The sequence below is a fragment of the Pleurodeles waltl genome, chromosome 6 (assembly GCF_031143425.1).
Source record: "Pleurodeles waltl isolate 20211129_DDA chromosome 6, aPleWal1.hap1.20221129, whole genome shotgun sequence".
NCBI classification, from domain to species: Eukaryota; Metazoa; Chordata; class Amphibia; order Caudata; family Salamandridae; genus Pleurodeles; species Pleurodeles waltl.
This window is the reverse complement of record NC_090445.1, coordinates 945,959,123-945,983,417: the sequence shown is the minus strand read 5'-3', so window position 1 is coordinate 945,983,417 and position 24,295 is coordinate 945,959,123. Positions and strand designations below refer to the sequence as shown.

Genomic DNA, 24,295 nt, shown 5'->3' with positions numbered 1-24,295 from the left:
ATGATCATGAAATTTAGCAAGGAAAACCATCTGATTTTAAATATACTCAATAAATATTGGGATATTGTAAGAAAAGATCCCAATATTGGAAAACTTGTTGGATTAAGACCAATGGTGACATATAGGAAGGTGGCATCCTTACAAGATCTTCTGGTGAACAGTCACTTCCATCTGACTAAGCCTGTGAACCGGCTACAGACCCAGCCAGTTGGCTTCACATGCTGTGGCAAATGTTAGGCCTGCCGGATAGGTGTGAATACAAGAGAATATCTAGACATCAAGGGCAATTCAATAAGAATTACAAAGAGAATCACATGTAACACTACCCACGTAGTATATATAATTGAATGTGACTGTGGGTTATGCTAAGTGGGTAGCACAATCTGTCCCTTAACAAAACGTATACTTGAACACATCACAGCCATGCAGAATAAGGTTGGAAATGATGCCATGGCAAAACACTTACACACACATAAAGATAAAAATTGGACAAATACGAAGTTCTTCGGTATTGCGACTGTTGAGCATAATGAAAGAGGAGGCAATCAGGTTGAGACACTTGGAATCACGACTAATAATACAGCTTAAAACTAGGATCCTGAGGGGACTCAATGGAGACGAAGAACTTCATTATCATTTATGAGAAAAATCATGTTAAGAGGATAGCTGTAGTTATTAAAACAAGATTCACAACCTGGGCGAGTGTGTGGAGGAGACAGATATAGAGAGTGGTAACATCAAGGAGGAATAGGTATTAAGTGTCTATGAGAAATTGGTACTATGGCAATCAGATTATCAAATAAGGTTGAGGGTTCAAATATGGAATGTACTCACATAAAGTAACGAAAGCATTATGTTTCTATAGGCCATTACATATATAGAGACAGAGAGATATATGAATGATAACTAAGTTCTGATTCTGATAACCATATTAACCATATATATCAGACTCATATATATATAAAGAAGATAAGAACATGGTATTAGCCAGATTCTAAGAAAACGTAAGAACAGCAGTACCTTCCATTAACGTACGATATATAACCAATATCCTCCACACTAACTAGGTACTACAACTACCATCCCAGTATTTGAAAATACATTCTCCACTCTTATACATGTGAAAACTAGTATTATTAATCTCTGTAGGCATGGTTTGAAATATAAAGCTAAATGTGGGTATTTTTTTAAAAAGAAATAAAGATGGGTTTGGTTTATTGACACTTTTTGGCTGCTAGTAGAGTTTTTAGGGGACTATATGTCCCATAATGCACTTGGGTGGTAGTAGGAAAATAAACTATAAATAGAGACTCATGGGAAGGTGTTTTTTGTAAACTGTGAAGAAGACCGAGAGGTTGAAACGCGTTGGTGGTGTCTTCTTGTACTTCTTTGGATAAAAGTAATAAACTGTCCTGGAGTGCAACAAATCAATTGTTTGACAATTGTTTGCTTCGGAGATTGTGGAGGAATGGTCCTTTCCTCACGTTGCACCCGTGAAATTTGCGCGCCACGAGGTGGACCTTTGGATGGTGTATATATATATATATATATATATATATATATATATATATATATATATATATATATTTAAATTCTTGTGTTGAGTTTGCGCATGTTGTGGATATTTGCAAAGCAGCATGTTGTGCTTGCAATGTTGATGTTCGCCTTAAATGCATGGTAAAAAAAAGTGGGTGAAATTGACGTCAGCACGCCGGCCAGGACTTCTTATGGCTAGAAATAAAACAAATGTCCATAGAATGCTGGCGCTTTGGGATTATTCAAAAGGTGAGGAATCCACAGGTAAATACTGTATCCAACAGAAAAAGGTAAGTAACTTGTTCTTTTGTCGGGAAACTTATATATGAAGTGAGTCCACTATCACTGACAGAGGCACCCACCCCTGGATCTGCAACTGACTTGTGGGACTGGGAAATGATAAGTATGTCTATATATTACCCGGTGGCGGTTCCCACTGGGTAGTTATAGTTAGGCTTGTGTTCCCATGGAAAGTGCGTTTTTTGTGGTGTGGTGCTGATAACTGGGAAGCCATTTGACGAATGTTTGTGAAACTTTCCAAAAAAGTGCTCTTTTTGCCTGGTTTGAATATGGAAGTTATTGGGGTGATTCGTGAGATGGGGTATGAGGAAAAAAGAGGGTCCCAAAATGCATTTTCACCATTTATTTTTCCATAGGAAATTTAGACACAACTACGGCCTAAACTACGAACAGATTTACATCAAATTTGGCAGAAAGCAAGATCTATGTCCAGAATAAAGTGCTTTTTGTGTTTTGGTGTAAATCTGTGAAGTAGTTTGTGAATAAATAGTGAAAAAATAATTTTGTGCATGCAGGGATGCAGAGGCTCCACAGATCCCAATAGATCTCAAACTGATATCTGATTGGCTGCCACCACATCAAACAGGAAGTGGTGGCAGCAATCTTAGGACTAAGGACTCATTCCTGAGTCCTAAAAGCAAAAATGCAAAGAAAGTCACAAGGGGGAAGGGTAGAAATACCCTGACTCCCTAGGCCAGGTGATGGGGTCCCAAGGAGACCAGCCTGGGGCCAAAAATTTATTTTGCTGTGAATTCATGGTGGATCCGCAGATTCCTGGGCCAATTTTTTTTAAAACGCGTGGTCTCCCTAACTTGTTTTCTAAGCTCCGCAGGCATGCCAGGTTCTAGGAAGATAAAATATATATTGACATGAAGGGGGCGCACGTGGTCTCCCCGTCGCCCGGCAGCCTCAGGAACTCCATCCACTGGGGTCTGGCCATGTTGTTAAGAGATAGGGGTCACACAGCACCCCTCCACAGGCAGATCCCCTGGGGCCTTGGCACTTTTCAAAAGGGGGAGGAAGCATTCAGCACCCCCTCCCTGCGTTGATTTAGGCCCCGGGGATCTCCATCTCCAGGACCCGGCTGTATTTCAAAAGGAGGAGGGAGTGCACTGCCCCCCTCCCCTGTGGATTTCGGCCCCAGGGGGCCCATCCCCCGGGACCCAGCCAAATATGCAAAGGGGGGAAGAGACCTGCCCCTCCCTCCTCTGGCCAATTTCAGCACTAAAAAACCCATCCCCGAAGCCCGGCCGCATCTTGATCCGTAAGTGAAGTATAACTTGTACCCTTGAAAAGCACTGCATATTACAGCACTTATGAAAACTTCTATAATGTCATAAAAAATGTAAATGAAACATTAGCAGTCAAATTATTGAAAAAAAACTTTCTGTGGCGCAAGCGGAAATTATAGTTACGTTAGGGTACAAGTTATAGTTACTTGAAATAAATAACTATAACTGCTGAATTTCTGTGGTTTTGTGCGAGTAAATTCAGAACCTAAGAACCTAACTAACGTCCCTGTAACCTTTATTTTGTTTTTAAGTGAATATCTGTTTTTTAAAATTCTGTTTCCTAACTATATATGTATGTATGTATCCTTCGCTCCTCAAATATTCCTACATGGGCGGGGCAAGCCCCATCATTTATCTATGTAACGCTTAGCGAGCTAACAAGAAATCGTTCCCCATGTATATAACTTATATCCCCTATTATGCCCAGAAGTACCAATTTGGGTGATAGATTAACATGCCATTTGAACCCCACTGATAGCTCGCAGTTCTTTTTTTGCCAGTGCCATTGTGTAGTTATATAGCGCTGAACAATGTGAAAAAACTCTCTCTGGGCCAAGCATCTGCGGCAGTATGTGAATGCGACCTGCCCATCCTCCAGTACCTTACTGAGGAGTAATAAAGCCTCTGAAGGTACTTGAATTCAGTCAGCCTTAGCCTAGCTGATGTTGCCAACTCACAGGGAGCCAACTTTGCTTTATACCATTCCTTGTCATTTGATGGGTCTTTGGGCCAGATGTACCAAGAAGGCCTTTTGCGAGTCGGAAATAGCGATTTTTAGGAAATCGCTATTTCTGATTCGCAAATTGTAATGTATCACATTTGCGATTCGGTAATAGTGATTTCTTAAAAATCGCAAATGCTATTACCGAATCGCAAATTGCGATACCGGCCCCATACGTACCTATGGGCCTGTAGGCCCATATTTGCGAATTTTTTGCATTTCCAAAATTGCAATTTCTTCACTGGAAATCGCAATTTTGGAAATGCAAAACCCCAGGGTGCTGGGGGCCTAAGGCCCCCTCTGCTGAACTCAAAAAACGTTTTTTAGGACATGTAAGGTGAACACATGCCAAAAGGGCATTACGTGTACATTTTAAAAATGCATATCAAATGCATTTTTAAAATTTGCACATGGTTACCACCAAGTTTAACTTGGTGGTAAATAGCGATTCCTTAATGCCCAATTCGCATTAAGGTTATTGCTTCTTACATGTGCTTAGAAATCGCAAATAAGGAATCCTTATTTGCGATTTCTTATTTAGAGAGTCACAATTTGCGACTCTCTAAACAGGGTTGCAATTCTAAGGAATCGCTATTTTAGCGATTCCTTAAAATTGCTTTCAGCATGCCTTTAATGCATTCTGAAATGGATTTTTGAATTCGCAAACGGGCATTCACACCGTTTGCGAATGCAAAAAGCTTTCATACATCTGGCCCCAAGTCCTTTTCCTAGTGAAATTTGAGGGTAGTACTGGTGAAGGTATCTGGGCCATTCAGACCACTGTGCTACAGACTTGCACAGCCATCTTATTGTCAATATGGAAATTCACAAGTTTGGAATTGAAGGGGGACTCAAGTCATAGAGCGTTGTCAGCTCAGGTGGGAAGCCACTATTATGCCCTACTTAAAAATAATTAAAGAATTGAGAGTTACATTGCCTAAGTTTCTGACAGAGGTCTGCAGTGGATTTTACATGATTATGGTTCCCAATGTCCTCCAATTTACAGTTGACATCATTGTTCCTCTGAACATAGCCAGCTTGGCTCGCTGTTTGTGGTAGCCTCATGACTTCCCACAAGGGTATCTCCTGAGTTAATTTATTGGCCCAATTCCTCTGTCTTTCCAGATACATATCACAAGTGCATTAAAGGGAGGAAACAAAGAGGGCAATCAGTCTCTATGGAGCAGCCACCACAAACCCAGCTATGTAAGGTAAATCGGTTCCAGCTGGATAGCAGGGTCCTCGACTGTCAAAGATCCACTCATTAACTATCATAAGTTGGGAAGCCTGATATTGCAGCTTGATCTCCCCCATAGGAAGGTCCCCTTCAAAAGCCCTTTGAGTACATTTCTGTAAAGTTACCTTGGGCATCCCACAGGGTGTCCAACTGAGGTGCCAAGTTGAGCTCCCAAATACTCGTAGTCTCATGAAATGTAGAACTCTAAATATTTAAAGGTATCATCAGCTTCTCATATATGAAATTAACACCTAACTGCTTGCTCTTCACCTTATATTGAGTCTGTGTTAGACCTGACAGCCTTTGGTGTTTTCTTCTTACTCGTGTTGTCTGGATTTTGTTTTTGTTGGGATTGGTACTCTGCACTTTGCCACTGCACTGGTAAACATACTAAAATTGGATTACTCCCATATGGCGTATTTAATTTGCTTATAAGTTCATAATAAAGTGGTACTAAATGAACATGGTCCTGTAACTTAAATGCTAGTAGTCAGCCTGCGGGACCTATTGTGCCACCCACTTAAGTAGCCCTTTAAAGAAAGTCTTGCGCCTAACATTTCAGCCTGTGTGCAGTTCTAATTTGCCATATTGATCTGGTAAAATAACATTTTGCCAAGCCTAAACCTTTCTCTTTGATACTAATGTCACCCATAAGATAGGTCCTAACAGCTCAAAGTGCAGAGTGCATGGTATTTAAAAGTAGGACATGCATATTTAATGTTTTACATGTCTTGGCTAGGAAAATCTCCAAAGTCATGTTGCTCTCGGTCAAGGCTGGCTTTCTAATAGTTTAAAACTGGTTAACACTATTCCATTTAATATGTGCTAAATTCAGTTTGGAAATAGCTAGAAAATGTAATTAAAAAAATTAAGTTAAGTTGAATTTTCTATTACAGTATTGAAAATGACACTTTTAAACAGTTTTCTTTTTTTCTGCCTGAAACAAAATATTTTTCTGCCAGTGTACAGCTGTCACCTAATGGCTCCAATATGGTGAGATGTGTATTTTCTGATACAGTGGACAGGGGGCTCTAGGTGTGAGGAGGGGGGTCTTTTCCCTTGACCGGATGGCCTGGGGCTGTGTCCAGCTTCTTCCTGTGCTGCAAAGGGTTCCTACCCTGTCAATGGCAGATGAAGCTCACACCTAGATATTCCTGCCTTTGTCTCCCTTATCAAGCTGGCTCCAAACCCTGGGGGAGGGGATGAGCTGACCAGAACTGGTTTAGGGAGTAGACAAAGGGTTTCTCTCAACCCACAGGCTGACACTGGGAGTAAAAGAGGACTCCCACAGACATCTCCTGAGAAAACACTCAGACCTGTGAAGAATCAGAAGGACTGTCCCGCTTTCTGAATTCTGAAGGAAGGCTGGGCAGGCTTCCCTTGAAATCAGGACCCCAGAAGTCACTTAAAGGGTAAGTTGGCTAACCTCTTATTTGAGCCACATGGACACACCATGCTTTCAAAGGCTTCTCTCCCTGCAAATGTCCAACTCGTCCTGTTCTAGACCTTGCAGCTGGCCTCTATTGGAGTGAGTCAAAACCCTGAAGTGGTGGACCCCAGATCCTGGACCATTGGCTGGTGATAGAGTGTAGTCCTCTTGTCCCCGAACCGCAAGAAGTGTGATTTAGAAAGTTTTTACCAACCCTCTGCCAGGACAACCAACTGAGACCGAGATCGGCGTCAAATCACTCTCATTCAACTTCTGGTTTGTCCGGCTGAAGGAGATCAGACCTCCACAGAAGATTCTAATTCCGAACTTAGGAGGCTTCATTGGAACCCATGCTGAGCAGCATCCGATTGACATTGAGGACTTCCTAGGCATGCACTTCAGACTTTGCCCACTCGGAGCTTTCCCTCCTTCACTGATGACCACACAGGGACCTTGCTCTTCAGCAACCCGCTATCATTCACCCCTGCTTCAAATTCAACTTCCATTTCTGATGACCACTTTTCCTCCATAAAAGTTTCTAAGTCATAATTTACAATTTCAACCAAGACAAACCTGGTCCCTGCATCCAACTCGCGCTCCATTGCAGTCAGCCTTATTTTTGACTTTGAACTGATTACTGTGACCAGATAGCTGCAGTTGGCACTTTGTGATTTTTCATGCTGTTTTTTAAACCAAACTTTAACATTCATAAATCTGGGTCTACTCATTGGATGTTTGTGTTCTTGCTATGATTGTGTTTATTATAGTATTCTATACTTTTCTAAATTGGTTTGGGATGTGATCTTGTGTTGTATTTTTACTTTATTACTGTTTCAATGCTGCATACACACTTTACGCATTTCCTCTAAGTTAAGCCTGAGTATGTAGTGCCAAGCTACCATGGTGTGAAACACCGGTTTATTTAGTAATTTTTGTGGTTCACTCTCACAAGGATTGCAATTATTTATGGAGGTGGTTCCCAACCATCCTCATCTAATACTCTAATTTCTTAAAGTATGCACTAAAGATAGGGCTGTTTAAGGTCTTGCCTGCAGACAGTTTAGCTGTTCTTGTAAAAGATCTATTGTGAACAATGCAGTACATAGTGGGCTTTGCATCAGCGCCTTACACACTATTGGATGACGTTCTCTTCTATCTCATGCCCCCTGCTCCCGTTTGTATGGATTTCCTCCCTGTTTTTGTGTTCCTCCCACCCATGAACATTTCAGGTTCAGTGCTTTAATTGGATGGCAATCCTTCCACTGCAGACATCAGACTTTTCCTTAAAGTTATTATGAGAGACTACTTTTGCTCCCTCTCCATCTCACCCTGCTTTCCACTCTGCCCCCAAACATCACCCACCCACTGCTGTTAATTAAAACTCCTTTCTTCCAAATGATAATTTGCTTGGAACTCAAGCCACCACACTCTCAGTGGGTGACAATCTTGAAATAGGGCCCGATGTACCAAACCCTGGTTGCGAAAAAACTGGTCAAACTTTGCAACCAGTATTTTTGTAACCATTAAATAATTGTACTAACCAACCTATGTCCTAATAGGTTGATTTGTAAAGTTCTGATTCAAAATAGGTTTGATCTAACCTACCTTATTATGACTATTAATATGGTAGGCCAGAAATTGTATCTCATTCCAATTGATGGCCATCACAGGGATGTTAGCCTACTAGGGTCAGCAGGCCATCATGTCAGTTACCCCTTTGAAATACGTAACCTTTTTTTTTAAATTAAGAAATTAAGCCCCTTTTCCTTAAAACAAAATAGGGGTAGCATTTAAATCAGGTTCACTTTTTTTTAGGTTTGTTTGAGAGTTAGCAGTGGTCTCCTGAGCCACTGTCTACTCTACAACAATTTGCTTCTTACCCACTGGGATCTTTTTCCTTTTGCGAAGGCTTACCACCCCAACTCGGGAGTCATACATTTTTAAATGTTTTGCAACTAGATTTTGGTCACAAAACATTGATAAATTACAAACTTATTTGGCATTTGAAAGGGTTGGCCACAACAGGCCAACAAATAGCAAACCTTTGAGTCGCAAACCCATTTTAGCAGTCAGCAATATTTACTGATTCCTAAAGTGGGTTAAGCACATACTAAAAAACTCTTTTGCGGTTGTATACAATGGTTCTGACTAGTTATGACTGTAACAATGTTTATTACATCTGCCCATAGTTGTTTTTTATGCATTTCAAGATGACCACCTATATACACAAGTATGCGTGGCAGGCATCTTGAAATTCTTGTTATGTTAAGAAATCTCATTTAAAGCTGGCCACCATGGGTGCAAGCGTCTGCTACAGCTATCTTTTGTTGAGGTACCCTATAACATAACAAACTACATTAAAAAGTCTATTTTCGTAAACTTCCAAAAACTCCAGTCAGCTGTGGTGGCAATCTGGGAGAAGTAAAATCAAGCACTGGCTAATCCAATAGGTTTCACATACAAGCCCTGCTAAGTACCATGGATCTTGTGGTAAAGTAACGCTTTGTAGGTCCAGTATCTGCATCACCACAAGGATTGAGGGATGTATGCCATTACCACGCGTGCTTTTACTATGCGACCATTACCATGCATATTCCTTTACCACGCAAATTATTACCACACACATATCTTTACAACGCATGCCTTTACAACAAAAATGTATGTATTTTGCAGGTAAGTATAAAAAATATACATATATATATATATATATATATATATATATATATATATATATATATATATACACACACACACTACACATGTATATATTTATATATTACTTTATCAACCCCAACCCCTAAACTGAACTATCCCTAAATATACTCTTGCCACCCAAATACTGCTACAAATTACCCTTGCCACCCAAATCAGCAATTATAGTTATATCAAGTAACTATAACTTATGCCCTAAGGTAACTGTAACTCATGCCCCCGCCATGCACATTTAACTCATCAATAGTTTTACTGCAAATGTTACATTGATATCAGTGATGTTATAAAAGATGTCATCAGTGTTGTAATACATGGGGTAATTAGCTGTGGATGGTGAGGGCACAAGTTATAGTTACTTGAAATAACTGTAACTATAACTGCTGAATTTCAGTGGTTTTGTAAGTTTGAAATGTGAGCCTAACTATAATGTCCTTTAACCTTTTATTTTTTCCAGTGAATTTCTCTCGGTTTTTTAATTGTAGTTCCTACTATTACGTCCCTGTAACCTTTGTTTTTTACAGTGAATTTCTATGGTGTTTTTAAAGTTAAGTAATTTAATTACTTTACGTTAATACAACCACAGCGGCGCACAGTGGAAGTCAGTGAGGCCCTGCAGCCTACCCCTGTAAACACCCGAACTCACCCAGCCCCATGCTAGGCCAGCTTACCCCTCTAAGCACTCAGTCCCACACCACACATGGCCTTCGGCTGTTACTCGCCCGGGGTTGGCTGAAGGGCCTGGCTTGCGGCCAGTCCCTGTGGCCAACCACCTATAAGCATCCAATGGCATACCATGCACTCCTGTGCATGCGCAGCGAGGTTGACTGCAGGGACTGATTCGCAACCAGGCCCTGTGCCTACCCCTGTAAGTACCCAAACTCAAGCAAGGCCTTTGGCTGTATGCCGTAGGGAGTTGGCCGCACTGCCTGGCCTGCTGCCAGGCCCTGCCGCCTACCCTCATTATCCAGCCAACCCCGTGCCATGCATCACCTTCGTAAAGAAAAGACTAGGGGGCAGGGTAGGAATACCCTGACCCCATTAGTCTTGGTGCTGTAGTCTCCCTCGGACCCCACCAAGGCAAAAAAGCATTTTTTTAAAAAACATCCTGAAAATCAAGGCAAATTCAAAAGAAAAAAAAAAAGTGGTGTCTCCCATTCTTGGTTATAATATAGACCCCAGGTGGACCAGGTCTCGGGTTGTAGGTAGGCATATAAAAAGGAGAGGGGCGCATGGGGCACCCCATCCTAGAGCTCTTGAGTATTGAGCACCACCACTTCTCAGGGACTTTATTGGTATTTTGAACGGGGGCCCTCAGACCCTCCTCCATTGGGCTCTTTTAAGCTTCAGGACCACCAACTCCCCAGGTCTAAATATAAAAAAATAAAGCAGAGGAAGGGCTGCACGAACGCCCTGGGGACCACCTCTTTCCAAAGAGCCTGTAAGCAATGATGGGGACTGCCGGGTGAGCCTGAAAGCCCCTGTGGTAACAGCTGGCTCCCTGCTTACTGTAGGAGCCAGCATTGCTCTACTAAATATACAACTCCCCGCGTGGAGGAGCAATCTTTCCTCTGTTTCCCTACCCGCATGGCAGCGGGCAGTGAAAAAGATGAAAATTCCACTCCCAACAAGCAGAAGCAGATTTCATGCTCCCTCTTGCTGGGAGCAAAGTTAGTGTTTGCTCTAGCTTGTGTCCCAGCGCCCCTCCTCCTTTAATTTGCACAGGCCAGCCACGGGCAGGTAGTGGTCCCTGGGGCCATAAATGGCCAGGGAGGTTGGCTGCGCAGCCCCTCTCCCTGTGTAAATTATGTATTTGGCCCCAGGTAGGTGGCGGTCCCCGGGGCTGGGGGCAGCAGTGGGGGTCCGTGCGGCCCACCTACTTATGCATTAATTTAACCATGGGGAGATGGTGGTCCCCAGAGCATATTAAAGCCCCAGGAGGTGGATCTGCGCAGCCCCTTCCTTTTTGAAAAAAAATACAACTCCAGGGAGGTGGTGATCCCTGGGGTTCAAAGAGCCACAGGAGGGGGTGCGTGCGGCCCCACCTTCATATTATTAATCAATCCCTAGGGAGGTGGTTGTCCCCAGTGCTCATATGAGCTTTAGGAGTGGCCCCCCATGCACCCCCCTCCTTTTTTTAAATTATTTTTTTATTATTCAAATATGACCCTGGAACCTGACTCTTCCGGAGGCTAAATTGAGACCATGCTTTTAAAAAAAAAAAAAAAAAAATCTTTACATTTTTGGTGGATTTGCAGATCCTCCACGAGTTTCACCAAAGATTAAAAGAATGTGTGCCCTGGCAGGGTCCCAAGGTGACCCTTGCACCAAAGCTAGGTGTCAGGGTATTTACACACTGCCCCCTTTTCTTTTTTTAATTTTTAGTTTTTTTGTTTTTTTGTAACTCAGCTGAACTAGAGTCTGAAAATGGGTGCTACCACTTCCTGGTTGAAGTGTTGGCAGCCAATCAGATCTCAATATGAGATCTACAGGATCTATTTTTCTTTTTCCTTTAATATCTCAAAACCTAGTGAACAGATTTCCAAATCACAGAAAGCATGCTTTCTGGACCAAAAGCTAGCTTCTTGAAAGATTTGGTGTAATTTAGTCGAGCAGTTTGGGCTTAAGTCGTATTCAAAATCCCTACCGGAATTTGATTTAGCAAAACGTGTTTTGGGCCCCCCCTTTTATCTCAGCCCCCACTTGACGAATCACCCCGAAACGTGCAAGACTGCAGCTGAACTGAAAGGCGTATAATTTCAAAAATGTCAGATTTGTGAAACGGCACCAAGGTTATTAGTGAAACAAAAATTATTTTTCTATCAAAACTAGATCTTGACTGTAAGTACCTACTGGCGACCGCCTGTATTTGTATATGTGCATATGAGTGTGTGTATATAGATATATATATATATATATATATATATATATATATATATATATATATATATGTATATATATCTATATACACACGTACATTTTTGTTCTAAAGACATGCGTGGTAAAAGTTTTCTTGGTAAAGGTATGTGCGTGGTAAAGGCTTGTGAGTGGTAATAGACGCGTGGTAGGCTGGTTCTCTGTAGCCAATCAAAGATCCTGTAAGTTGTAATACAGTTTCTTTAACACAGCTTCAGCACCTGTTGTCAGCACAGACACAGAGGTATATTGCTGTTTCATATACTGCCCATCCACCACAGGACCTGAACCTCCAGAGCAAGAATGCTTAAGCGATCAATGGAGAGACCTTGTTTGACGCTGATAGACTGCTGCACAGAGCTTGGTGTCTGAGTCACTTGGGTGCTGATATTGTGAGACCACACTCTCGATGTTCTCCAAGGCCCTCTGTTAAGTGGAGAAGAGGCTGAATCAGAGAGGTGCCAGGTGTTCTATTGATCAGTTGAGTGCAATCCTGACATGGGATCTTACACTTTCTGGCACATGGTAAAACCATGCTGCAACCCTACAAGGCCAGGGTGTGTTCCACTGCATTTCAGACTGTAGAGATGACTGTACGCTCCATGGGGGTACGGTGAGGGGGGGGTCCTTTGGGATGACTTTACTGCTGCCAACACTTGTGTAAACCATGCATTGTCTCCCCTGAGAATGTATTATCATATAACTCTAGCCCATGAAACAGATTGCAGAAACAGCAAGACCGGCTTTAAGAGAAACATTGGGGTCATGCATTAGTAGTCAAACTCGACCCAGTGTACTTGCTTATATGTTATTGTTTAAAAAGCACATTAAAATCGTTATAGAAAATGAGGCATGGGCAATAATGCAGCTACAACATAGGGTTGTTTTTAAACATTTTTTAGCAGGTGCTGCAATCCTCTCAACTGATTCTTGTCCTTAAAGTGTAGTAACATATACTTAGGGCCTGATTACAAATGGATTCTTCTTTTCGGACCCCTGTGCAAACTCCTGTATACGCAGGGGTCAGAATTACGAGTTGTATTTATTTAATGCATCCAGTAATAATCAGACCCGTTAAGTATCTCAGCCTTCATTACATTTTGGCAGGTTAAACCTGCTGAAATGTAACAGAAGAAAAACACAGTATTTACCATATCATGCCTATTCTGGTACGGTAAACACCAAAATCTGCATGTTATTCCTCAGAAACTCATAGTAGGTGCTATTTGTTGCAGTTGGTAAATACCGTACCATGTGGTATTGTCATTTATCAGGTGTGATAAATAGCACCTCAGCTCTTACTTTAGGGCCTTTGGAGGATGATTGGAGCGTGACACACTTTCTGTCTCAACAAGTATATGGGCTGTGTCAACCAACAGAACAATTAAAAAAAATAAAACTATAAGTCCCAGAAAGCATTATGCGGATAAAAATCCACTACTGGCTGAAGATACCACATTTTGATTGGGCCAGGGCTATTTTTGGCAGCTGTGCATAAGAGCAGCTGACCACCACCCTGACTTACCACACATAGGCCCTCGTTACAACCCTGGTGGTCGGTGATAAAGCGGTGGTAATACTGCCAACAGGCCGACGGTAACAAAAATTGAATCATGACCACAGCGGAAACCGCCAACACATACAGCCACTTTAACACTCCGACAACCACGACGGTAGCAACAAACACCATGGCTGTAACCGCCAGCAGCCAGGGGGAAGACAATGTACCACCCACTGCATCACAATACCCCTATCCGCCACCTTTTCCGGGGCGGTACCAACGCCATCAAAAGCACAGCTGAAACAGTACTCTGAAGAGAAATGACTCCCCTCTCGACACTCAAGGAAGAACCTCGACGCCATGGAGCCTGAGCTGCACTTCTTCCCAATGCTTGTGTACATTCTCATACACCAGGAACACGAACGCTGGTGAAGACGACCACGGTGAGTACTGCACCTAGCACACAAGGGAGGGGGTTAGGGAAAAGAGTGACACACACACGCAACACCCCCACCCCCAACACCATACACACAAACAGATGCAACAGCATTACATATACACCCATAACCCTCAGGAATAATGCAAGGACAAAAGAAATGGAATAAAATGAGTGTAATAGTACAGTTTTAGAAAAATATGTACTAAAATCAATAAACGGTATGTACAATATTTACAATATATACAAGAGGAGGGACAATGCCCACTCCAAAATGTCCATGGCCCACTGGGCCAAAACACATAGGCCAAGGCCACACTTGACTCCTGCCTCAATGTGAAGAGAACACTGCAGGGGCATCAGGGCGAAAACACACAGGCACCTCAGGGGGACGGGGAATGGGGGGGTGTAGGAAAGTACCATCTTGCTTGGCATGTTACGCCCATTTTTACCGTATGTATGTTTGTTTTTGCCTATGTGTCACTGGGATCCTGCTAGCCAGAACCCCAGTGCTCATTGATGTTCCCTTTGTGGTGCCTAACTGTATCACTGAGGCGCTGCTAACCAGAACCTCAGTTTTTATGCTCTCTCTGCTTTTAAAATTGTCACTGCAGGCTAGTGACTAATTTTACCAATTCTGATTGGCACACTGGAATACCCTTATAATTCCCTAGTATATGGTACCTAGGTACACAGGGTATTGAGGTTCCAGAAGATCCCTATGGGCTGAAACATTTCTTTTGACACCCATAGGGAGCTCAGACAATTCTTACACAGGACTGCCACTGCAGCCTGAGTAAAATAACATCCACGTTATTTCACAGCCATTTTACACTGCACTTAAGTAACTTATAAGTCACCTATATGTCTAACCCTCACTTAGTGAAGGTTAGGTGCAAAGTTACTTAGTGTGAGGGCACCCTGGCACTAGCCAAGGTGCCCCCACATTGTTCAGGGCAATTTCCCCGGACATTGTGAGTGCGGGGACACCATTACACACGTGCACTACATATAGGTCAATACTTATATGTAGCGTCACCATGGTAACTCCGAACATGGCCATGTAACATGTCTAGGATCATGGAATTGTCCCCCCAATACCATTCTGGTATTGGGGGGAAAATTCCCTCCATCCCCGGGTCTCCAGCATAGAGCCCGGATACTGCCAAACTAACTTTCTGGTGTTTTCTCTGCAGCTACCGCTGCTGCCAACCCTCAGACAGGTTTCTGCCCCCCTGGGGCCTGGGCAGCCCAGTCCCAGGAAGGCAGAACAAAGGATTTCCTCTTAAAGAGGGTGTTACACCCTCTCCCTTTGGAAATAGGTGTGAAGGGCCTGAGAGGAGTAGCCTCTCCTGGCCTCTGGAAATGCTTTGAAGGGCACAGATGGTGCCCTCCTTGCATAAGCCAGTCTACACCGGTTCAGGGATCCCCCCAGCCCTGCTCTGGCACGAAACTGGACAAAGGAAAGGGGAGTGACCACTCCCCTGACCAGCACCTCCCAGGGGAGGTGCTCAGAGCTCCTCCAGCGTGTCCCAGACCTCTGCCATCTTGGATGCAGAGGTGTGAGGGCACAATGGAAAGCTCTGAGTGGCCAGTGCCAGCAGGTGACGTCAGAGACCCCTCCTGATAGATGCTTACCTTTCTCTGTAACCAATCCTCTGAGGGCTATTTAGGGTCTCTCCTGTGGGTATCTCGCCAGATAACGAATGCAAGAGCATACCAGAGCTCCTCTGGCCTTCCCTCTTCGACTTCTGCCAAGGATCAACCGCTGACTGTTCCAGGACACCTGCAAAACCGCAACAAAGTAGCAAGAAGACTACCAGCAACATTGTAGCGGTGATGGAGGTAGTGGATGAGGATGTAGTGCATGCAGGTGTGAGTGGAGGCGGTACTGGGAGGACGACGAGAAGGAGGGGGACACAGTGGAGGCAGTGGATGTTGTTGTGTCTGCATGTGGATGGTGCTTGTGTGAGTGCTTGTGGGATGAAGTGTGGTGCCTGTGTTTGCCTTAGCCACTTCTATGTGTTGATTTGGGTGATTGCTGGTCTGAAGGTGTGCTTGGGAGAGGCTGGGATTGAGGGGATTGGGACTGCGTAGAGGAAGCTGGAGGGGGGAGGCTGGAGACAGGGACAATGGCTGCCATCAGTGCATTGGCCAGAGCCTGGAATGCTCTCTGTTGGGCACCACGCAAGAGTGAATGCCCTCCAGTTATGCATTTGTTTGTTGCAAAAGCCCTGCTAGACCCTGGATGGCATTCAGTATGGCTGACTGCCCAACAGAGAGAGATCTCAGGAAGTCTATAGCCTCCTCACTGAGGGCAGCAGGGTTGACTGGGGCAGGGCCTGAGGTGCCTGGGGCGAAGGAGATGCCTACCCTCCTGGGTGAGCAGGCACGGAAAACTCGCTGAGGGGCTGCTGGGAGGGCGGTGCTGGTATGGGGGTGGCGGATGTACCTGTAGTTGGGGTGGCCACAGAGGTGTCCGCCCCTGCCGGGGAGCTGCCATTGGAGGAGGTGTCACTGTCAGTAGTGTCCCCTCCTGTCTCCGTCGTGGTTGTCTCCTCGCCCTCCGTCCCACTGGTGCCCCCACCGTCGGTGAATTCGGCCTCCACGCCCATGTGGGATGCAGCTCCCTCCGTCGCCGGTGTCCTCCGCCAGATGATGCTAATGCACACAAGGTCAGGGTGACAAAACAAAAAAGTGGGGGAGAGACAGAGGATACACTTGGTCAATGCCAGCAACAACACGACCATTGGCGTACACAACTCACAGGGAACAGCCCTATGCACTAGGCCATGCACTACTAGTTGCAATACTAGTCACCAGCCCATGGGGTACAATGCTTAACGCCATTAGCTGCACACCTGAAACCCACAGGACCCTGCCCATAGTAGATGACCACTAACATTATTGGGGTTGGAGTGCAACTGAGCTTGCCCCTCATTGAACATACCCTGCCATGTGCGCCCTGGCCTAGGGGTACCCACAGCCCACATCCCCACCCAGGTAATACCTTAACGCGTGCAAAGTCATGATTCTGAATCTGTACTCACCCCCTTGTGGCTGTTGTGCTGCCTTCGAGTGCCCATCCAATTCTGGATAGGCCACCACCAGGATGCAGAACATCAAGGGGGTCAGGGTATGACGGGCACCCCTTCCTCGTTGGGAGGCCAGCCCCAGCTGGGCCTCCACTGTCTTCCTTGCCCAGCAGCACAGGTCCTCCCACTGTTTACGGCAGTGGGTGCTCCGCCTGTCAAAGACCCCCAGGGTCCGCACCTCCTTGGCGATGGCATGCCAAATACCCTTTTTCTGATGGGCGCTGACCTGCAGAACAAATACTGCAGAAAAGGTATTAGTCATACCGTCCGGATTGTTATACTCATGGCCCAACATATCCCACCATCCCCTTACGCACATACATTGCCCACCATACATTCAGCCTGCTGCCCAGGACCTCTCATACCACCCCTACACGAGGCTTACACACACAGCAATCCATACATTCATGACCCACACATCATGCTCACAGTGTACTCACCTGTTTGTCTGGAGGACCATAGAGTAAAGTGTACTGGGTTAGGACCCCATCCACCAGTCTCTCCAACTCTGGAGAAGTGAAGGCAGGGGCCCTTTCCCCACACACTCGAGCCATTGTTGCTTCCAGACACAGGTCACAGCAGCACTTGCAATGTAGGTCCTCTCAGGTCAGGTAGCAAGTGAGTGAACTGATAGGAAATGGCGGTCACGTCCACAGTGGTGCGTACCGTCACTGCCGGCATACATCGCCATTGGCTCCTGGAACCCATAGGGCCCAATGATGGTGTTGTGCTGCAGTCGTCGACCGCCGACCACAACGGCGCACAACGCCAGCGGAATTACCTAATTTCCACTTGTTCCTCCTCACAGGTCAGGCATCCGCCATTTCAGAGTGGCACAGGCAATGACACCTAACTGCGTCACAGCAGACATTGGCACATCAACTGATTTATGAGTTAACACACTGTTTCTGTAAAGACAAAATTGCATATTAATTTTGACATATGTGTGAATATGACCTTCTGCTCACCGTTTTTCACATTAGAGTTCAACCGCTGAGGATGAATAGGAGATGGATACATCCCCCGTGTACAGACCCGTGGTGGACCTGGCGACAATGGAGGACAGGCACATTATCCTGACCTACAGACTTGATAGGGCCACAATCCAAGAACTGTGTGCCCAATTGGAGCCAGACCTGATATCTGCTATCCGCCACCCCACAGGTATCCCCCCTCTAGTGCAGGTCCTGTCAGTGCTCCCATTTCCTGCTATGTGGTTCCTTCCAAGCGACAGTGGCCATGGCATCAGGGATGTCACAGCCTATGTTCCCAAACATGCTGACCAGAGTGTTGTCTGCCCTGCTGAAACACATGCGCAGCTACATCGTACCTCCCCAGGTGGAGGATTTGGCCACAGTGAAGGCTAACTTTTATGCACTGGGACATATCCCCAACATCATTGGTGCAATTGATGGTACACATATTGCATTTGTCCCCTCCTCCCCCAAAGAAATGAACAAGTGTTCAGAAATAGGAAAAGCTTTCACTCTCTGAATGTGCAGATGGTGTGTTTGGCGGGCCAGTACATCTCCCAAGTCAATGCCAAGTATCCTGGCTCTGTGCATGATGCCCTTATCTTGAGGAACAGCAGCATCCCATATGTGATGTCTCAACTCCAGAAGCACCGGATGTGGCTAATAGGTGAGCTCATGGTCCCCACCCAGTTGATGTAGGTGTATGGGTGTGGGTTTGGCCCTAAGGGTGAGTGTGTGGCTAACAGGTATCCCTTGAATATTTGAAGGCGACTCTGGTTACCCCAAACTCTGATGGCTACTGACCACAGTGAGGAATGCCAGGACAAGGGCAGAGGAACGTTACAATGAGGCACATGGGCGAACAAGGAGAATCATTGAGAGAACCTTTGGCCTCCAGAAGGGCAGATTCCAGTGCCTCCATCTGACAGGTGGATCCCTGTGATACTCACCCAAGAAGGTGTGCCAGATCATCGTTGCGTGTTGCATGTTGCACAACCTTGCCTTGAGACGCCAGGTGCCTTTTCTGCAGGAGGATGAGCCTGGGAATGGTCATGTGGCAGCAGTGGAGCCTGTGGACAGTGACGAAGAAGATGCAGAGGAAGAAGATGTGGACAACAGAACTACACTAATTCAACAGTACTTCCAATGACACACAGGTAAGGCACTGTAACTTCACCTTCCATTGCAGTTTTGTGTTTGACATTGAACATGGCAGCCTGATTTCCCTATTTCAATGGCCACTTATTGGACCCTTTGGCATCTCTATTGTCAGATCTCTGTGCCCCACTCTAGCTCCTGTTGTGTTTATTGCTGCCCACTACAGGTCATACCTATGTAAATATTACAGTACATTTGAATTGCAGTGTTTACAGTTTGTGAAACTAATACATTTGACAAACAATTGCCAGACTCCATATTTGATTTTGTTCCAAAGGTGTTTATTTCTGTGATAATAAGTGTAGGGGGTATTGCAATGGGCTGGGTTGCTTATGGAGGAAAGTCAAGGGTAGAGTCCAGTCTATTTGTATCACAGGTGCATTGTCCAAGGGGGCATAGGAAAGAGAGCAATGGCAGTTCAAAGTGGACATGGTGACAGAGTGGGACAGAAAGGTGACAATCAGGATAGTCTTATTTCCTGCAGGGGTCTTGGCAATGTTCTCTGGCTTCTGCCTGGATCGCATGGACCATTTGCAGGGTGGTTCTCCTTCTGCAGAGGGTGGAGTGCTGGTGGCCTGTTGGTCCTGTGGCAGGGACTCCTGTCCATTAGCGTTGGCGGTGGTGGAGGGCTTTTCTGTGGTATGGCTAATGTCTGGGGCCCATTGGTGTGCCACCGCCTCCCTCATGGTGTTGGCCATGTCAGCCAGCACTCCTGCAACGGTGACTAGGGTGGTGTGGATGTCCCTCAGGTACTCCCTGATCCCCAGGTACTGTCCCTCCTGCAGCCGCTGGGTCTCCTGCAGCTTGGCCGGTATCTGGCTCGTGGTCTCCTGGGAATAGTGGTATGCTCCCAGGATGTTGGTGAGTGCCTTGTGGAGAGTCGGTTCCCTGGGCCTGTCCTCCCCTTGTCGCACAGCAGTCCTCCCAGCTTCCCTGTTGTCCAGTGCCTCTGTCCCCTGAACCGTGTGCCACTGCCACTGACGCCAGGTCTCTGATCATCCTGTGTTAGTGGGGTTGCCTGGGGTCCCTGTAGTGGTGGACACACTGCTGATTGACGTGTCCTAGGGACAGAAGGATGGGCCCGCTGGGTAGGTGCTGTGGTGGTGTTTCCTGAGGGGGTAGGCTGTGTGGTTCGTTGGGACTGTGGCTGGCTCACCGACTGTCCAGAGGTCCCTGCTGAGCCAGGTTGGTCATCGTGATCCAGGCGTGCAGAGCTACTGTCATTACTGTGGGCCTCTTCGGTGGGGTGACGGGATGTTGCTGGCACCTCCTCTCTGGTGACGTTGAGTGGTGATCCTGAGGGGGATGTAAATGCAGTGTTATTGTATCTGCATGTGCCATCTTGTGCATGGAAATGTTTCCCTCTATGGTTCTTATTAGCAAGGCAGCTTTGGCTTGTGTGAGTTGTGCTTGGTTTGGCTAAGTGATTGTCACTAGTGTGCATGCTGTGGTGATGGGTGTCCATGCAGCTCTGTGATGGGGGTCCATGCATTGGTGTTGTATGCATGGCTTGGTATTGGGATGGGTGGGTTGTGGTGGTGGGGTATGTGTGAGGTGGTGGGGTGATGGGGGTGAGGGTAGGGGTTGTTCTTTGTGATGGCATGCAGGTAGGGTGGGGGATAAAGTATTAAAGATTTGACTTACCTGAGTCCAGTCCTCCTACTACTCCTGCCAGGCCCTCAGGATGCATGATCGCCAAGACTTGCCCCTCCCTTGTTGTTAGTTGTGGGGGAGGAGGTAGGGGGCCACCCCCAGTCCTATGTACTGCTATCTGGGGCCTTGCTACTATGGAACGTAAACTTCCCCCGTAGGTCGTTCCACCTCTTCCTGATGTCATCCCTTGTTCTTGGGTTCTGTCCCACAGTGTTGACCCTGCCACGAGTCTCCGCCATAGCTCCATCTTCCTTGCAATAGGTGTCTGCTGCACCTGTGATCCGAATAGCTGTGGCTCTACCCGGATGATTTCCTCCACCATTAACCTTAGCTCCTCCTCTGAGAACCTGGGGTGTCTTTGTGGTGCCATTGGTGTAGTGTGAGTGGTATGTGTGTAGATGTGTGGGGTGGTGTGTTGGGGTGTGAGGTGTGAGGTGGGTGGATGGTGTATGGGTGATGGTGTTTGGTGGCTCAGATTCAGTGGGTGCTCCTGGCTTCTCTCTCTCTCACTTGCCAAATTCTTTGGGTCGTAAAGGGTTGTGGGTAGTGTGGGTGTGGTTTGTGTACGTGTGTCAGGTGTGTGTATTTTGAATTGTCCAGTGTGGTGGTGTTTTTTTAGTGTGTGTGTTTTTTGAGCGCAGCGGTGTGTACCGTCAATGGTTTACCGCGGTTGAATGACCGCTGCAGTGATTTATGGGTCATGATGCTGTGGGCATATTTCTGTTGGCGTAACAGTGTGGGTTTTGGTACTGCCATTTTATCACTGACCTTTGGGCTGGCGGACTTGTGTGTGTGTCTGTATAGTGGCAGATTTCTATGTGTGGGTCATAATAGGGGTAGCGGTATACCGCCGCGGTCACGGTATGTTGGCGGCAGTCAGCATCGCAGTAAGCAACACTTACCGCCAATGTTGAAATAAGGGCCATAATGCTTCTCAAAGCAGCAAGAGTTTAAACCCCTTGTGCTGGTGACAAGATCGTAATGGTAAATTAACTTTACGAAGTATGATACTTTAATGTTGGTAAGTCCAAATCACTTGTGAAATTCCTCTGAGGAATGGCATTCAATTAGAACTCTTTAAAGAAAGCGAGTGATACGTTGGTCATCAGACTGCCACTTCTTCAAAGCTTATGTTCGATATGTGTTCAGGATTTAACTTCTTCGGTCTACTCGATGTTGTGCCAAACTTTAAGCAATGAAATGTATCATACAAGCACACTGAAAAACACAAAAACATTCACACATAAGCAATCTGAAAACTTGGCAGCTATGGAGCTCTATTGGCTTTACTATGCTTGTTTTTTGTTGATTAGTCACACCTGTTTGAGTGTGTGAAGTGTCGCAAATTAGGGCTTGTGCATGATTAGCAATCCGACCGATCATTGTATGTAGGTTATATTCAATTTCCTGATAGTGTCTGCTTGTGCCTTTTTTAATATGCTTGCAGATTACACCCTGTGACACCACACGGTTGCACTTATGGCCTACATCAGATTTTCAAATCCAGGAAGACGCATTCGACAGTACTGTTTCATCAGGTTTGTCAAAGTTATGCAATTTTGAATGTAATTGCTATGTATAAAGAAACACCAAATAACGGTGTGGCTTATTCTAGGTTCAGCCAACGCTGAGGAAGATCTTGCAGTCAGAGTTGCTTTAAATGGACTGCTCTTCCACATGTATGCTGATAAAAACGATTGGGAAACTGGGCTAAAGGTGTTAAATCAAGCCATTGAAAGTCTGCCTAGATCTAAACCGAAACTGTAAGTTGGTATATTTATTTGCAACATTTTTTTGCTGTAGCATACTTCATGTTGATAATGTAATGCTATTTTACTGTTTTTTTTTTATTAATTCGTTCTCTATCACAAGTATAACATTTTTAGGTCGCAGCCTACCAGGCTGCACATCTGTCTTATATGCGAACAACATCTTGGGGAGTTTCAGTAAGTTTACATAGGAATGTATTTTGACTATTGGCTTCGTGGTTTGTAACTCACGTTTTCTTGCTTCCGATTTCCTGGCTTAGACTATTCAAGTTTACTTCCTCCCTCCCCATACTAAAACTTTATTTACTAGTACCCTTCCGAGAGCCCCCCTTTTGTAAACAGACTTGTAAAGCATGTTCTTATCTAGTCACATTTGCTGTCCATTCAAAGACAGAGCAAATCTCAAGCTGTGTTTTCCAGAGACAAGGTGTTTGCTTTAACTGACTTCAAAGTGAGAGCGTTTGCCCCCATGTGTACCAGAACATTGAATAGTTATAACGCACACTCAGACCATGCCAACCCTCTGTTTCAAATTGATGTGTATGGCACAAAGCATTTTGTTTCTGTACCACAGTGTGTGCGGCTGTATCCATCTCAGTTAAGTGCACGTGTAACATAGGGCCTCCTGGCACAGTGCCTGGGCAATGGTGCATTGAGTATCTTGGGGGGCAGTGAAGAGGGGGGCTTGCATGCAACCATGGCTCGTGAGACACAGCATTACGTTATCTAAACATGTTTCTGAAAACTATCTCCATTGTAAATGTAGGGGATGGTAGTTATAAACAAAGTTTTAAAAAGTGTTCATATTTTGTCAGAAAGGATGTCTATTGCACGCTAGTGCATATTATTAAAAGCCGCACTCTGATTGTAAATACGTGGCCTGGGGCTAGCTTTGAAAGCACAAACTTACATTTGGAATGACGTGCATTAGACAGAAACTGATTTTTTTTTCTTTCCTGAAAGACACCTCCTTCCGACCGCTTCCTTTACTGTTTACATGCTCTAGAACATTGGTAATAAAAAACATTGTCCCAGGGGCCGCATAGTTGGGTCTATGATGGGACTGAGGGTCGCATTGATGGCATCAGGGTGGCGGTCTTGTGGAGGTAGAAACGGTGGCGGTAAGGTTTGTATAGGTGTAGCAAAGCACGTACATCTAGTGGCTGAATTGCACAATGTGAAGCCATAAACCTGGGATTAATCCTAGCTTCCTCACGTTACCTAATTGCGTGATCCTGGGCAATTGTTTTATTTCACTTTATTTTTTTTCTTTATTAATACATATAAGATCTCGAAAATATATGGCTCCAGGATGTGCGATGTACAAAACCTTCTCCTGTGTTTAATTTGATAAGCTATAATGTTGTTCATCTGTACTAGAAACCCAGGACACCCTATGAGTGCAGATACACTAACTTGGCTCTTAGTCCACTATTAGTTATTTTGTCAGTGTGGGGAGAAGATTGAATTTTTCTAAATTCATGTAAAGAACTATCACTTAAAAAAAAAAATCTTAATGCACTGATATGATGTACCAAAGAGAAAGATTCTGCATGTTTATAAAATACA

The 24,295-nt window shown here is 45.1% G+C and overlaps 1 protein-coding gene across 2 annotated transcripts in view; it reads left to right on the top strand.

Moving 5' to 3' along the window:
* The window catches only part of CFAP46 (cilia and flagella associated protein 46), a 1,580,346-nt gene that overhangs the window by 654,074 nt on the left and 901,977 nt on the right, over positions 1-24,295 (top strand). The window contains exons 28-29 of one of the 2 annotated variants that reach the window (XM_069239769.1): positions 22,405-22,495; positions 22,579-22,720. In XM_069239769.1, coding sequence (XP_069095870.1) covers positions 22,405-22,495; positions 22,579-22,720 — 233 coding nt within the window. Of the gene's footprint in view, positions 1-22,404; positions 22,496-22,572; positions 22,721-24,295 lie in introns of both variants that reach the window. The other variant, XM_069239768.1, reaches the window with a different exon arrangement.